This window comes from Humulus lupulus, chromosome 8 (assembly GCF_963169125.1).
Source record: "Humulus lupulus chromosome 8, drHumLupu1.1, whole genome shotgun sequence".
In the NCBI taxonomy this organism is placed as follows: Eukaryota; Viridiplantae; Streptophyta; class Magnoliopsida; order Rosales; family Cannabaceae; genus Humulus; species Humulus lupulus.
The window spans coordinates 65,820,545-65,836,853 of NC_084800.1; the positions used below are offsets into that span (position 1 = coordinate 65,820,545).

The window sequence follows — 16,309 nt, forward strand, 5'->3', positions numbered from 1 at the left end:
TCTTAAATGGTCTTGGACCTGAGTTTGATCCCGTGGTTTCTGGAATCACATCTCGGAGTGACACCTTATCCATGGAAGAAATTCAAGCTTTGTTGATGGCTCATGAATCTCGACTTGAAAGACACAATTCGATGATGGATCTTACTACCAAGATGAGTGCAAATCTTACTATTGGATCCAAGAATGGTTACTATCGTCCTTATCAAGGCTCTGGCAGAGGCCAAACTCAAGAAAGCTCATCAAGATTCCCTCCCAGGCACTATCCCCGACCTCCTCACTCTAATCAACCTTTGTGTCAAGTTTGTATGAGATTTGGTCACACAGCTCCCACATGTCACTATCGTTTTGACAGGAATTGGGTCACTCCTAAAACTCCTTCAGCTCAACCCCAAGCTAATCTTACTGAACATACCCTTGACTATTATCCGCAGGCTTTTATTGCTCAGTCTGTGCCTGATTTTGGTGATGATTCAGGCTGGTATGTTGATACAGGAGCTACCAATCACATTGCCTGCAATTTGGACAATCTTGATTCCTCAGTTCCTTACTCTGGTCAGGACACTGTTGCTGTAGGGAATGGTAAGAAATTAGTTATTTCCCACATTGGTAAATCAACTTTATCTTCCCATTCTTCTCATCCCTTGCATTTAAATTCGATTTTACAAGTGCCTGCTATTACTAAAAACTTAGTCAGTGTGTCTAAACTTACTGAAGATAATGATGTTTTCTTGGAATTTCACAAGTCTTGCTGTTTTGTTAAGGACAAGCAATCGGGGGAAGTTCTACTTAAAGGGAAGTTAAAAGGTGGCCTCTATCGACTTGGAGATGACCAATCGAGTCTGTCAAATACTGCCTTACAATGTCACTTGACTACTAGTCAATGTTGTGATTCTGAATGTACTTCTAGTTCTTCTCATCAGTGTTGTACTTCTAGTGTCAGTTTCTGTCATAAGAATTGTAATTCCAATTTGTCAACTTGTATACACAATTCTATCAATAAAACTTCTGATTCTTTCAACACTGATGCATCATTTCAAAATGTCTTTCTTACAAACTTATCCTCTGATCTTAATCTATGGCACAATAAACTTGGTCACCCTACACCTGCCACATTAAGTAAAATCTTACAAACTGCTAATATTCCTCACAATCTAAAAAATTTACAGTTCTGTACAGCTTGTCAGCAGGGTAAAAGTCATAGACTTCCCTTTCCATTGTCTCAATCTAGGGCTAGCCAACCCCTTGAACTTATACACACTGACTTGTGGGGTCCCTCTCATATTTCATCTAAAGATAATTTCAAGTATTACATTATCTTTGTGGATGACTACAGCAGGTTTTCTTGGATATACCCTTTAACTCTTAAATCACAAGCTTTTGCTACCTTTATTAGGTTCAAAAGTTTAGTGGAAAAGCAATTCAACTTGCCTATAAAAGCAATTCAAGCTGATGGTGGGGGAGAATATAGGTCTTTTGAGAGGTTTTTAAGTGATCAAGGCATACTCTTTCAGCATCCTTGTCCTCATACTCATGCTCAAAATGGAAGAGTAGAGAGGAAACATAGACATGTTACTGAAACAGGTCTGACTTTATTGGCTCACTCTGGTTTAGATTTCACATATTGGTGGTTTGCTTTTCAGTGTGCCACTTACAACATCAACAGAATGCCTACTCCAGTTCTTGGAAACATTAGCCCTTTTGAGTGCTTATTTCAGCAAGTTCCTGATTACAGAGTTATGAAACCATTTGGGTGTGCTTGTTACCCACATTTGAGACCTTATAATCATCACAAGCTTGATTACAGGTCTGAGGAATGCTTGTTTCTTGGCTACTCATCTCAGCATAAGGGCTATTTATGTGAAAATGCAGCTGGAGGATTTTTATAGCTCGAAATGTAATTTTCAATGAGTTTTCTTTTCCTAAACATAGCACTGCTTCAATGTCTCAGGTATCTTCTACACCTGTTTCATTTCCCACTGCTCATTTCTTCACTAATCAACATATCTCTGGTGCTAATTCTACTGTTTCTGCTGGTATGTCTGCTACTGTATCTGAGCATCACTCAATCACCAATGATGAGCCTCAACTTTCACCTACTGATTCTTCACAGAATTTAGCTCCAAATTCTGAATCTTCTGCACCAGATGTTGCTGCTCCTTCTCCTTCTGCTACTGGTATGTCTAACTCTGGTTTAGCTGCTGTTCCGCAAGCTCCTGAGCCACAAAGAACTCATCACATGGTTACTCGGTCTCAAAGGGGTATTTATAAACCCAAAGCTTACTTGGCAACAAAGCACACGTTACCCTCTTCCCTGCTTCCTAGGGAGCCTAAATCAGTCAAAGCAGCTCTTCTAGACCCTATTTGGAATGCTTCCATGAATAAGGAGTTTGTGGCTTTAATCAAAAATGGAACCTGGACCTTAGTACCTTATGAACCTTCTATGATTCTCATTGATAACAAATGGGTTTATAGGGTGAAACTTAATGCAGATGGGACTGTTGATAAGTGCAAATCCAGATTAGTGGCCAAGGGTTATCTTCAACAACCTGGAATCGATTTTGAAGAAACTTTCAGTCCTGTAGTTAAACCAGTTACTGTGAGGTTAGTTTTAACTCTTGCTGTCTCTTATAATTGGGAAGTAAGACAATTGGATGTCTCTAATGCCTTTCTTAATGGAGATCTTCAAAAATCAGTGTATATGACCCAACCAAAAGGTTTTGAGGATCCTCTTCACCCTACATATGTTTGCAAGTTGAACAAAGCCATTTATGGCTTGAAACAAGCACCTAGAGCTTGGAATGACAAGCTTAAAACTACACTGTTTAATTGGGGTTTTACTGCTTCTCGAGCTGACACCTCTCTCTTCATCTATGGTACTGGCATCAACCTAGTCATTTTACTTGTTTATGTAGATGACATCTTGATTACGGGTCCCAATTCTGCTCTTATTCAGCAACTTATTACAGATCTTAACAGGTCTTTCTCTTTAACTGACATGAGACAAGTGCATTATTTTCTTGGAGTGGAGATGCACAGAACATCTGAAGGTCTGTATCTCTCTCAAAGCAAGTACATTACAGATTTGTTAGTTAAAGTGCATCTAGAAGGCGCAAAAGTTTGTACTAGTCCAACCAGCAGCTCTCACAAACTTGCTTTGACAGAAGGCACACCTTTTGAAGATAAAACACTTTACAGGAGTACTATTGGAGCCTTACAGTATCTAACCTTGACCAGACCAGATGTGGCTTTTATTATTAACAAGTTATCTCAATTCATTCATGCTCCTACAAATGTACATTGGGAAGCTTGTAAACGGTTGTTAAGATACTTAAAAGGCACCATTTCAGAGGGTCTACTTATTCAACCTGTCTCTAGAATGGAGCTTGTAGCTTACTCAGATGCTGATTGGGCAAGCTGCCCTGACGACAGACGATCCATAGGTGGATATGCTATCTTTTTGGGACCAAATTTGATTTCTTGGTCAGCTAAGAAACAGCAAGTGGTGGCTCGATCATCAACTGAATTAGAATTTTGTGCCTTAGCCAACACTGCAGCTGAAATTAAGTGGCTTCATTCTCTCTTTATTGAGTTGCAAGTTAAGGTTGCTGCAATACCGATTGTTTGGGTGGACAATCAAGGAGCAGCTGCATTGGCTGCGAATCCGGTTTTTCATGCTCGCTGCAAGCATATTGAAATAGACCAGCATTTTGTTCGTAATCAGATTTTAAATAATGAACTTTCAGTTCGTTATGTGCCTTCGATTGACCAAATTGCAGACATACTTACCAAGGCACTTTACAAAGATCGATTTCACTATTTGAAGACCAAACTCAAAGTGGTTTCTACCCCTTTTCGTTTGAGGGGGGATGATAACCAACTAACAGATTCTGTTAAAGTTGTTGGTTAATAGCATTAGTTTTCTGTTTTAGTTTCTGTTAGTTGTATGAAAACTAGTTGTATATAAACAGTGAAATCAATACAGTGAGTAATCAAGGCTTCCTAAGCTTTTTCAGAAACTCTCTCAATCTCTGTTCTCTCTGTTTTCTTTTCTTCTCTGTTCACATTGTTTCACAACATAAATTTTTAAATGTTTCTCTTATTGTTAGCACTTATATAATTGATATTAATTTTTATAATATTTGACATGATATATTATGCAATTCTCGGGTGCACCCTTGTAAAAGAGACACACCGATGCAATGTTTTTGGTTTGAAAAGTATTTTTAGCAAATTTATTTTTTATGACCGTATACATTGTAATTATTTAGAGTATTATTCAAATTTTTAAAAAAATTTGAATAATTTATAATACCGAAATAAAGTTCAAACTTGTTTTGAATATAGTTTTCGACACTATAAATTATTTAAAATTTTCAAAAAAACCTACAAATACTCTAAATAACTACAATATACACAATTATAAAAAAATATATTAAAAATGCACCAGTATTCTTTTTTTGAGAATGCACTCTAGAATTCCCCGGAACCATTATCCAACTAATAGAGAAACGTATACGTAACATTACCTTCTTAAAAGGAATTTTGTTGGCTCGAGGATTAGTTTGTCAATGGTATTATCTAGAAATAATCAAAGAAAATTTCAGTATGTAACGTTTGTGCCCACACGTGCATTGAATAAAATGTGCACAGGACCTCTATGTTTGAAATAGAAGCACACAGCAGGTCTATTCTTGGTATTTGTGTCAAGATCCAACCCGTGAATGGTTATTGGACACCAGTTCTGACCAAAGTTCGGACCAGATTTTTATCCTTCTATTGTAATATTATCTCACTTTTATGCATTACTTATTGATGAACCAATTAGGAGCAACTCAAGGGAAAAAGAAAAAATGTTAACCAAACCAATGAGGAAGCTTTTTATTTATTCACATGAGAAAGAAGTCTTAGCTGTTTTAACAGAACATAATCAGACACAATAAAGTGTCTAATTAGATAACCCAACTAGCTGCCTACAGGCAGAAAAGAAAGCATACAACCCCATTAAACAAAGACAATAACACATAAGAAAAAATAGCAGGCTCATGCAGAGTAAAACATCCTCCTAGAGCAGCCTCAGCAAGCTACGACTTCGAGGATTTCTGATTTTCTCTACTCGATGCCGACTTTCTTCCTCAGTATGCTTACGAATTCGCACACCTTGTTCCCCTCAGGTAGAGTTTTGGCGACACTCTCCCTCTGCATGCACCTCTTGGCCCATGCAATGAACTTGGGGCACTCGGCCTCAATGCTGAAGTTGCCATAGGTCTCATAGGCAGGAAACCAACTGTAGTATCCTATAAGGGCAACATCTACAAACCCAAAGCTCTCCCCTCCGAAGAATGGCTTCTCTCCAAGCTCTGATTCCAACACCTTCAAAATTTCTATGTATTCCTTCTTGGCTGCTTCAAGCTCTTCTCCTTTTGTGCTCCATATCTTCTTTCCACAATCATAGACCTGCATATTTTACAGTACAAATATATTAATAACTTTTTCGAGTTGGCTTTCTTTCAAATACATCTCTATTTAGCTCAGATATTTACTACTTACTCACAAATATGTATAGTACCAACAGCTACGTATTATTATTTTTATCATTTGATGATTCAGAGAAGTCGTTTTTAGCTAAAAGTAGAATACATTACTTGAATTGTATAACGCTACAACAAGTACACACTACTGTATATATATTAGAACTATAATCAAAAATGAAAAGGGCCAAAAATTGTACTAATGCTGACATAAGCATTGAAAAAGTTAATATTTGAGCTTCACATCTATATATTGAATTTGAATCAACTGAATAAAATATAAATAAACTGATTCAACAGTCAAATTATAGTAAAAGCTTGTCAACTGTACAATTATTGTACCTACCTGCTCTATTTAGAAAAAGATAGAATAATGACATTTATAAGAGATATTTGCGGTGTAATTATTGTGTTGACATTAATAAGAGATATTTGCGGTGTAATTATTGTGTTTTGTAGGATTTAAGTATTTAACTTATTAGAGATATTTATAAGTTATTGTTTTGTAGTGTAAGTACATTCCGATCCGTTTATGTTTTAGTGTAGTTTAGTATATTTGTTTGTTTCGCCGTTTAATTCGCTACTATGATATGAAATTTACTTATAACTTTGGTATATGTTCACCACAAATATCTTTTAAATTTAGTATTTTTGCTACAAATATATTTTAAATTTGGTACTTTGGCTACAAATATCTATTTAATTATGTATTTTCGCCACAATTATCCATTTAATTAAGTATTTTCATTTACGTGTTATAATCGAATTTAACAGTAAAAATTGACGATGGTACTAAATTATACCAAAACATGGATAAAATGTACTTTCGTAAATATCCTTATTTATAATAAGGAATTTCAACTCAAATAAATTTGATGTTAAATAAAAATTACTCGTCACTACTAATTACTAATTATAATGTTTTGGTTCATAATTTTAGTGCACATATTGTTACTCATATAAAAAAAAATATTGAAAAAAAACTCCTAAAAAGACTCTCCAAAGAAAGTATCATTCTATTTTGAAAATAATAATAAAAAAAATTGCATCTGCGTGTTAGTAAAACAAAACTAATTTTTAAATTATAAAAAAAAACTATTACTATCTATTTTTTAAAATTATAGATAACAGCTAAAATAAATTTGATGGGTTAAACTTTTGCATAGCTTTTTTTACACATATCATTACTGATAAAAAAAACTGCTAAAGCGTAGCCCTTTGACCAAATTCCTCTTTTAATAACTTCTGCTTTATAATAGTTCAAAAACTGAATATGACAGAGGGCTTATCTTCAAAACTAAATAGCTTTCCCGTGTTGATTCATTTCCAAGTTCGGATGCATTTTTCAGAAGAAAAAAAGGTATCATAATGCGTGTAAGTATTTCTCACTTGAATAATCATATATAAGGAAGGCTCAAACCCAGATCAAAAAGACAAAAGATAAAAAAAGCCCGATGCTTAAAAAGAGTTACCTTCTTGTCGATGTAGTCAGACCAAAACCTAGCTTGGGCTCTCTGGTAAGGATCAGAGGGAAGCAAAGGAGATTCCCCAGGCCAAACCTCATCGATGTACTGTAAAATAACGAGTGACTCACAGACCGGCTTTCCATTGTGAATCAAGACCGGAATCTTCTTGTGAATCGGGTTCATCTTCAGAAGCAGGGGGCTTTTGTCCCACAGATCCTCGTCCCTGTACTCGTAATGAACACCCTTTTCAGTCATAGCTATTCTGGCCCTCATGCCGAACATGCTAGGCCAGAAATCCAACAGAATCACCTCGTCCGCCATCGTGATATTTCTCAAACAAGTGGTGAGCGAGCAAAAGCCAAAAATAAGCTGAGAAAAATAATTATGAATGAAGTGACAGTGAGTCTATGGAGTTCCCTTTATATAGAAAACGAATAAACCAGAAAGGTTCGAATTTTGTTTTGTATAACCACACTTTATCTTCTATTGGTCCAACAGTTTTGGATATATATAAATTTAAGAATAAATTATATTTTTGCCCTTGGAACTGTGATCGCTCCTCAAATGATTTGATTTTCTCCCGAATTATGCACGTTACTGAAATATGAGACTTTAGTTAGATTTCGTCGGAGGTGGCTAATTGATTGATGATGTAGTATTTTATCTCTTGATGTGTGAGTGCTATGTGTAGAATAATTAAAAATTTTACCCTCCAAAGTTTGACCACTACCAAATTGTGTCTTTTTTATTAAGACTAATTTATTTAAAAAAAATTGATAATTAAATCCTTAAAAATTAAAAAAAAATCATTTTAAAAAATTAAGAAAATAATCAATAATAAAAGTTTTAAATTAATTAAATAAAATTTAAATACTCAAAATATAAAAATCTAATTAACAGTAAATAATTTTTTTTAATTTTTTCTTTTCTTTTACAATATATATGTTAATATAAAAATTAAAAAATAAATCCTAAAACAAAGTTTATTTCCTTTTGTCTTTTTCTTAAATTAAAATTTGTATTTATTTATTTAAGTCTTTTGTCCACGTCTTTAATTAAAAGATTTTTCTTTGTTTTAGTATTTATTTTAAATGTACATTCTAAAATAGTTTTAATTAATATTGTTTAAGAAAAAGTAAAAAAGAATTATTTATTGATAATTAAATTTATTTATTTATTAAGGATTTGATTATTATTTTTAAGAAAAAACATATATATTTTTATAAAATGGGTATAATTTAGTAATGGTCAAAATTCGGGGGACAAAATTGATAATTATTCTACACATGACACTGCCACATCAACAGACAATATGCTACGTCATCAATCTGTTAGCCACATATGACGAAATCTAATAAAAGACTCATATTTTAGTAACATGCATAGTTCGGAGGGGATTTTTAACTTATCGAATTATTCAGGAAACACGATCATTCAATAGTCATACTTCAAAAGGCAAAAATATTATTTATTCTAAATTTAATATGTGGTTCTTTTCTATTGTTAGTCAAATATGATGATGTCATGGATAACGTAGTAACTACAACTGCTACTTCTAGTTCTACAGCCTTGTTTTCCTCTAAGCATGATAGAGTAATAGAGATACTGTAAAAGTTAAGAGATGTAGAATTCATCTTCTGAATGCCCAACACCCAGAATATAACTCGAAAGATCGACACATCAAATATGGGATCAAAATGAAAACTACTATGAACTTACTAGTGGATTGTGTTTAATGTAATAAGTTTCTCAATGAATTACTTTGACAACTTCGTCTTGTTAAATTAAAACATTTATAGTCAAAATAACTAAAAAAAAAATTATTTATTAAACTTTTTTTTTTTGTAAATATAATTTTAGACTAAGTGTTTTGCAAAAATTACTGGTTGGACTCTGTATTTTGGAAAATAGAACATAACAGTACCCTGAACTCAATTTTGGTCAAAATATTTTTCATTATGACTAAAATACCCTTGCTTTTATAAATTAATTAATTTATTAAGAATTAAATATAAAATGTTATTAAATTTAAAATAATATAAAATTGGTAAAAATAATTAAAAAAATCATATTAAACAAATGAAAAAAATAAAAAGCAAAACTATAACAAAAATTTAAACAACAACCCATTTACATCAAAATCACGTAATATACAAAAAGAAATGATTCTCATTAATGAAAGGAGAGGAACAGTGCATTGAAAGCCAACTCTTCATCTTCCTCACCTTTGTATGTCTCCTTTTTCACTGCTACAACTTGCTTTCAATCATGGGGAGGGTCTCTGCTACCTGTCGGAGCTTGTGGATTGACAGGGAGAATCTTTGGAACAGATGCTATGTGTGTGGAAGATCTTGCAAAAGAATCCCAACTGGTTGAGAAGTTTGGCACATATATGGAGTTGAGAAGCTTGGTGTAGATCTAAAAGAGTCGAGGCAGACCTGATGATCTGAGGACATGGGGTGTCAATCTAAAGGTCTAAGGACGCCAGTCAGAGATGGGTTTGGATCCGGAGCCAGACCTGGAGATCTGAGGACATGGGTCGTCGATCTGAAGGTCTGAGGATGCGAATCAAAGTTGGGTTTGGATCCGGAGGTCTTCAGAAACTGCCCTACTCTTTGGAAGTTGAAATACCCAAAATTTTCAGGGATGATTCTGAAGAGTCATGAACGATAAATATTAGAGCAATTATCATTTCTGGGTTTTGTTTGAAGGCGAGAAAATGTTAGAAACTTGGTAACCCATCCCTTACTTGAAGAAGAACAAGAGGATGAAGATGAAGATTAGAGATTTAGGACTGGCTCAGCCTTAGATTTAATTTTTGATGCATTTTAGATTCATAATTTGTTTTCATTTTTATTTAACGAAAAAATGGTTCTAGTTTTTTTTAACAATGTTTCTTGTTTTTTTTAATTTTATATCAATTTTTTTATAAAAATAATATTTTATTTTTTAATTTTAAATTAATTTTTTAATTTTTAATTATTTTTAATATTTAAAATTCATTAAATAAAAAATATAAGGGTATTTTGGTCATATTGAAAAATTATTTGACCAAAATCAGTATTAGGGTATTATTTTGTTCTATTTTACAAAACACAGAATCTAAATTGTCATTTAATAAAACAGAGGGTCTGATTGATAACTTTTGCAAAACACAGGGACCAAAATGGTATTTACCATTTTTCAGCATATATAAATTTTTGGGTAATTTTATAGTCGGGGTGCTATTTTTGTCCTTGTTGGTAGGAGTGTCTCTATTTTCGGCACGTGAAAAAATTATAGCACATAGTTTTTATATGCAGTGTATATTGTAGTGATAGCAGACATACCACCAAATTTTAAGAAATTTTAAATAAGTTATCGTGATGAAAACATAGTTCAAATAGTCGGTTTAACGCATACCTATTTTTTTACACATGTGCAATTGACTATTTTGAACTCAGTTTTATAGCATCGTAAATTATTTATAATTTATCAAAAAATGGTGGGATGTTATAACGTCTAAAACTCCTAATGAGGTTAAGTGCCTTAATGACATGCTTGGAGGACATGAATGGAATTAATTAATGAATTATATTATTATATAATTGAATATGTTTGACTATGTGAATTAAATGTGTTTAAGTCATCTTCATGGTGAGAATAGACATTTTCGTAATTTTGACCTGTTGATGGTATATTTTATACATTTTTTTATCCTGTTTTTTTTTTCAATTATCTGTTTGGACTCTGTGTTTCAAAAAAATTATTTTTGAACCCTAAACTTAATTTTGATGAAGAAAAAAATAGAATATAACAACACAGTTTTAAGCATAATGATTTTTTTTTCTTTTTGAATTGTTAGTTTAGTAAATTGATTTCAGTTGATAAAACTTTGACCAAAATCGGGTTTAGGGTTCTATTTGAACAATTTTACAAAACATAGTCCAAAAAATAATTTTTCAAAACACAGGGTCCAAATAGGTAATGCGACAAAACAAGGGTCCAAAAATGTATAAACCCTTTGTGTATTATATGTGTTATGTGCAATGTGACCACATTATTATGTGGGAGTATGTGATTTGCAGCAATAACGGGTTCCTTCAAGCGGTAATAGCGAAATGTCATAATGAGAAATATTCGTCTTTCGTTGAGTATTGGGGTGTATTATTGTAATTCTTATGTTTAATTGATATTATTGGAGTAATTAGAGATTGGTAGCAATTATGAAATATGGGTGCAGTTACTATATTACCCTTGGGACCAGCAAAGGAAGGGAAATAATGGGAAGGGCAATTTGGTCTTTTGATGATAGGAATAGTAATAGATGACTATTAGCTTCTTTGGGTTTCTATTTCACGTTACTTGTTTTTCTTCACCTCTTTATCACCAAGAACAGTCCCTCACCAAAAGTTCTTCAAGATTACTACTAAGTACTTTTAGAATTCAAGAGCCTATATGGTATTGTTTTCTATTTTTGTTTTCACAATTATGTTTTCAGAAATGAGAACAGAAAACAGTTTTTGTAATTAAAAAATAATAATAGGTGTTTGGTTAAATAATGAGATAAAGTAATGTGAAATAAAAAGTGATGAAAAATAAGGAGAGAAAGTGATGAGAGAGAAAATAACGAGATAGTGATGAGAGAGAAAATCACGAGATAAAAAAAAATGAGGAGAGAGAAAATGAGGATATAGAAAGTGGTTAGAGAGAAAATAAGGAGATCAAAAGTGATATTAGAGAAACTGAGGAGAGAGAAAGTGATGTGACATAATAATAATTAAAAAGATTATGTGAAAAAAAATTGACAAAAAAAAAATTAAGAACAACCTAAAAATAACCTTTTTTTTTTTTGATCAAGAAGAAAAATGAACTTCATTGAACAAATGAACAATACAATTGAGAGTCAAAGACTCTAAAACAAATAGGAATACCTGCCAACTACAAACCAGAAAAAATAGTCAACTAATTACATTGAAGGTTCCGAATGTACACTTGGTCTTTAACAGACAGCTGCCTATTGGTCACTATGTAAAGCCTATATTTAGTTGTGTATTTTACTTCTTGTACTAGCTTCATAACAGTCAAAGAATAACCATCATGAAAACACCTATTTCTATTCCTCCAGATGGTGTATATAATAGCAGCAAAAACCATATTCACAATAGTAGCTGAAACTCCAATCCGAGCTCTAGCCAGCCACACCTTCCAGCTCTTAAACTCAATAGGCCAAGCATCGAATCCCAACCAATCAAAGATACTTTTAACCACCAATTTTGAGAGAATACAGTCATAAAAAAGATGAGAGTGACTCTCAGGATATCTCTCACAAACCGGACATACCAATGTATTCATATGAACATGAAGTCTACTGAGATTGTCTCTTGTTAAAAGCTGAGAGTTAATCACCTGCCAAAGCATAAATCTGTGTTTAGGAAGGATTAGTTTACTCCAAATAGTCCTATAATAATCAACCATTTGCTGGTCTAAAAGGCTGTTATACAATTTTGATGACTGAAACTTCCCTTGTGCACCAGCAGAGAGAATAACAGCATGGTTAAAACGATCTTTTAGATGGCAGAGCTTCCTCCAATACCAGCTGCAATCTCCCTTCAGTTCATAACTCCAGATATTGACTCCTTTCAGATAAATGGAATTGATCCATTTAACCCATAACAAATCTGGTTTAGCAGATAAATCCCAAACATACTTTGCTAAAACAGCTCGATTCCAACTTGAACCATCTCTGAATCCCAATCCACCATAAGCTTTGGGGAGGCAAACCTTCTGCCAAGAGGGGATGTGTATCTTGCTTCTATGCCTAGAGGTGCCCCATAAAAAGCCCCTGCAAAGTTTTTCAATTTCCTTGATAATGCTTTGAGGCAAAACAACAATGGTCATCCAATAGTTTTGAAGCCCAAGCAAAACAGAATGGATGAGTTGTATACGGCCAGCAAAGGAAAGATGTCTACTTGCCTAGTTCTGAATTTTTAAACGAAATTTCTGAAGAATTACCTCACAATCTTCATGTCTCCATTTGGTAGGCCTTATGGGAACCCCAAGGTACTTAAGAGGAAAAGTACCTTCAGCCAGCTTAACTTCTTGGGCAATCCGAGCTCTGTCATTGCTAGTGACTCCACCAAAGAAAATATGAGACTTACCATAGTTGATTGAAAGCCCTGTAGCAGCAGCAAATTCATCAAGAACCTCCTTGACACTTTTTACAGCTGAGATAGAACCCTTACAGAATAAAGCAAATCATCTGCAAAGCATAGATTAATTAGCTTGAGACTTTTACACATAAGGTGATATCTAAGGGGGGATTGGAGCGCTGCTAGTTGAAGACTTCTTGTCAAATATTCCATTATAAGAACAAATAACAGAGGTGACATGGGATCACCTTGTCTCAGCCCTTTTTCTCCTTTAAATTTTCCTTGAACTCTGCCATTCATCAGAAGAGAATAGGATGTATTCCGAACACAAGTCATAACCCATCCTATGAATTTCATAGGAAATATTAGAGCTTTTAACAAGTCCTCAAGAAATTCCCAGTCTACAGTGTCATAGGCCTTACTTAGATCAATCTTGATAGCGCATCTAGATGAAGTAGAAGTCCTCCCATAGTTTTTGATGAGATCTTGAAATATCATTATATTATGGGCTATAGAACGACCTTTAACAAACGCTCTCTGATTTGGCTGTACAAGATCAGGGAGAACTAATGCCAGTCTCTTACAAATCAATTTAGCCATACACTTGTACAATGTAGAGCAGCAAGCTATGGGTCTATAGTCAACAGCCCGGGAGGGGTTAGCTACCTTAGGAATAAGAGATAATGCTGTTTCATGAAGCTCAGATGGGAAATAACCTGTTTCAAAACACTGAGTTATTGTTGTACAGACCTCATCCCCTATATCTTGCCAAATAGCTTTAAAAAAGTCTGAACCAAATCCATCAGGTCCTGGAGATTTGGTAATAGGAATGCCAAACAATGAATCCCGAATCTCCTTCTTCAAAAAAGGTTTAAGAAGCTTCAATTGCTGCTCGACAGAAAGCTTAGATCCCATCTCAACATTCTAAATATTTATTTTGCCTGTAGCTGAGCTAGGACTACCTAAAAAGCATCTGAAATGACTCACAAAATGAGAAACAACTTCTGAGAAGTTATCCACTAATTTTCCGTCTTCTGTGATAAAAGAGACAATACCATTTTCAGCTTTATGCTTCTTTAAAAAAGCATAAAAGAATGAAGTGTTCATATCACCCTGTCTCAGCCATGTGATCTTGCTCCTCTGGATTAAAATCTATGATAAAGTCTTTCCTGAACCGAAAAATCTTCAGCTGCTATTCTCACATCTTCCTGATAACTAAATATATGAGGATAAGCTTGAGCTTGCATTTGAGCTTCTTGGTAGGTCTCTTTAGCCTTATAATAGTTAGCCTTCAGATCACCAATTCTGTCCCTGTTAAAAACTTTCAAACAGTGTTTAAGTCTCAGCAACTTAAGAAAAATTGCTTTGATACCTGTGGCTCTAATCGGAGACCTCCAGCTATATAAAACCAGGTCATGGAAATCATGGTGCTTTGTCCAATAGTTATAGAACCGAAATAGCTTTAACCCCATCTTCTCTAATGGCTGAATTTTAACTATACAGGAACAGTGGTCTGATATAGTTTCCCATCTAAACACTGGAGTGGACTGAGGAAACAAATCAATCCATTTCTCATTCATAAGAGCATGGTCTATTTTTGAGTATATTCTAGCTGCACCATTTTGGTTATTAGTCCAAGTAAAATACGAACCTACACTTCTTAGAGGCTCAACATGAGCATCCGCAAGCCACTGAACAGAATCAACCATTTCTAAATCGAAAATTGGCTTACCACCTGATTTGTCTTTACTTGAAAAAGGGGCATTAAAGTCCCCTAAAACTAACCATGATTTGTCCATAAGAGCAGGCCTTTGCAACCCTTCCCAGAGAGTTCTCCTACCTTCAATCGAATTAAGACCATAAACAAAAATGACACCAAAATATTGCTGCATACCAGCCAACTTCACCAAACAATGAACAAATTGATTAGATTCCTCAATAATATTGACTTTAGCAAATAACTTTATCCAAACTATCAACAGTCGGCCTTCTATAACTGAACTAGTGTGAAAATCCCAGTTCGAAAAATGATGTTCCATAAACCTCCTTATGTTGTTTCCCTTCATTTTAGTCTCTAAAAGACCACCTACTCCAATTTATTTATGCAACAAAGGTCACTAACAGGGCTATGCTTATTAGAACCATTAAGCCCTCTAACATTCCAACTCAAAATATTACTATTATCCATTGGAGGAAACAGAAATAGTGTTACCTTCTTTACCACTTACCATTTGCTCTTGTAGCACCACAAACTTATTTGATTTCTTGTTCTTTTGACCTGAGTTTTTAGTAGTAATTCCTGAACTCTGTCCTTCCTTGGCTAGAGCAGCAATTCGTTTCGGAGTGAGCCAAGGTTGGCTTGCCTGATTACCTTTGTCATTAGCAGCTGATATCTCACTTGAAGGCTATATAGTTTCGATTGGATTGCCCTAAACCTTTCCATCATCTGAACTAGCCTGAGTTGTAGGCTTCTCCACCTCTACATCATGAAGTCCTTCAGTACTCTGATCCTTTTTCTCCGTTTTAGTTGTAGGCTCCTTCACAACCCATTGAGTATTTTGGGCCTTCCTATAGTCTGCCATTGAGTGACCAAAACCAGCACAAGTCTTACACTTAATCGGTACCCATTCATACTCGGCCCCCTGCTCCATGATTTGACCATGCTCATTGATATATTGTATAATTTTAGGAGGGTTCTCTGTAACTTCCATTTCTACTAGAATTCTAGCATACTGAATACGTGAACGCTCCCTTGTGAATTTGTCCACCATAATTGGCTTGCCAATTGTACTCACTAGGGCACTGAGACATTTACTACCCCAATATTGTAGCCCCAAGTCTTGTAAACGAATCCAAAGAGGAACAGATCGCACAAGACGAATAGCATTCAGATCTGTCGTCCATGGCCGGACAATAACAGGCTTCCTATCAAAATGAAGAATGTCATTTTCTAAAACATGATCCCTGGTTGCATCATCATTGAACTTGACCATAGTCAAACCCATAGTCATTCTTGATATCTGAGCTATCCCTAGATGGCCCCAAACCCTTTTTATGAACCCTTCAAATACAGCCATTGGGGGGTTAGCACCTAGAACCATGCAAATGACTGCCGAGCTCCAATTTGCAGATTGTATTTTAACCTCTTCAACATCAATGCTTGCAAATTTCCATCCCTCCCTGT

At 34.5% G+C, this 16,309-nt stretch overlaps 2 protein-coding genes across 2 annotated transcripts; both read right to left on the reverse strand.

The window, feature by feature from the left end:
* Positions 1 to 4,853: 4,853 nt before the first annotated feature.
* LOC133797601 (probable glutathione S-transferase) lies at positions 4,854 to 7,435 on the reverse strand. The gene is made up of 2 exons (XM_062235555.1): positions 7,001 to 7,435; positions 4,854 to 5,454 (listed from the first exon to the last, which is right to left on the reverse strand). Exons 1-2 carry the CDS (start codon positions 7,313 to 7,315, stop codon positions 5,110 to 5,112), a joined length of 660 nt encoding a protein of 219 aa, XP_062091539.1. The 5' UTR covers positions 7,316 to 7,435; the 3' UTR covers positions 4,854 to 5,109.
* A 5,514-nt stretch (positions 7,436 to 12,949) lies between these two features.
* On the reverse strand, positions 12,950 to 15,191 carry LOC133795527 (uncharacterized). The gene is made up of 4 exons (XM_062232975.1): positions 14,301 to 15,191; positions 14,113 to 14,196; positions 13,374 to 14,013; positions 12,950 to 13,200 (listed from the first exon to the last, which is right to left on the reverse strand). Exons 1-4 carry the CDS (start codon positions 15,189 to 15,191, stop codon positions 12,950 to 12,952), a joined length of 1,866 nt encoding a protein of 621 aa, XP_062088959.1.
* Positions 15,192 to 16,309: the final 1,118 nt, after the last annotated feature.

Coding starts and splice junctions, on each gene's coding strand:
- LOC133795527 (XM_062232975.1), bottom strand. CDS start 15,191: ATGAAGGGAAACAACATAAGGAGGTTTATGGAACATCATTTTTCGAAC. Junction 14,197..14,300: donor TAGCAGCTGAAGATTTTTCG/GTTCAGGAAAGA, acceptor TTTTTAAAGAAG/CATAAAGCTGAAAATGGTAT. Junction 13,201..13,373: donor AGAAAAAGGGCTGAGACAAG/GTGATCCCATGT, acceptor GTTCTATCTCAG/CTGTAAAAAGTGTCAAGGAG.
- LOC133797601 (XM_062235555.1), bottom strand. CDS start 7,315: ATGGCGGACGAGGTGATTCTGTTGGATTTCTGGCCTAGCATGTTCGGC. Junction 5,455..7,000: donor CTGACTACATCGACAAGAAG/GTAACTCTTTTT, acceptor TAAAATATGCAG/GTCTATGATTGTGGAAAGAA.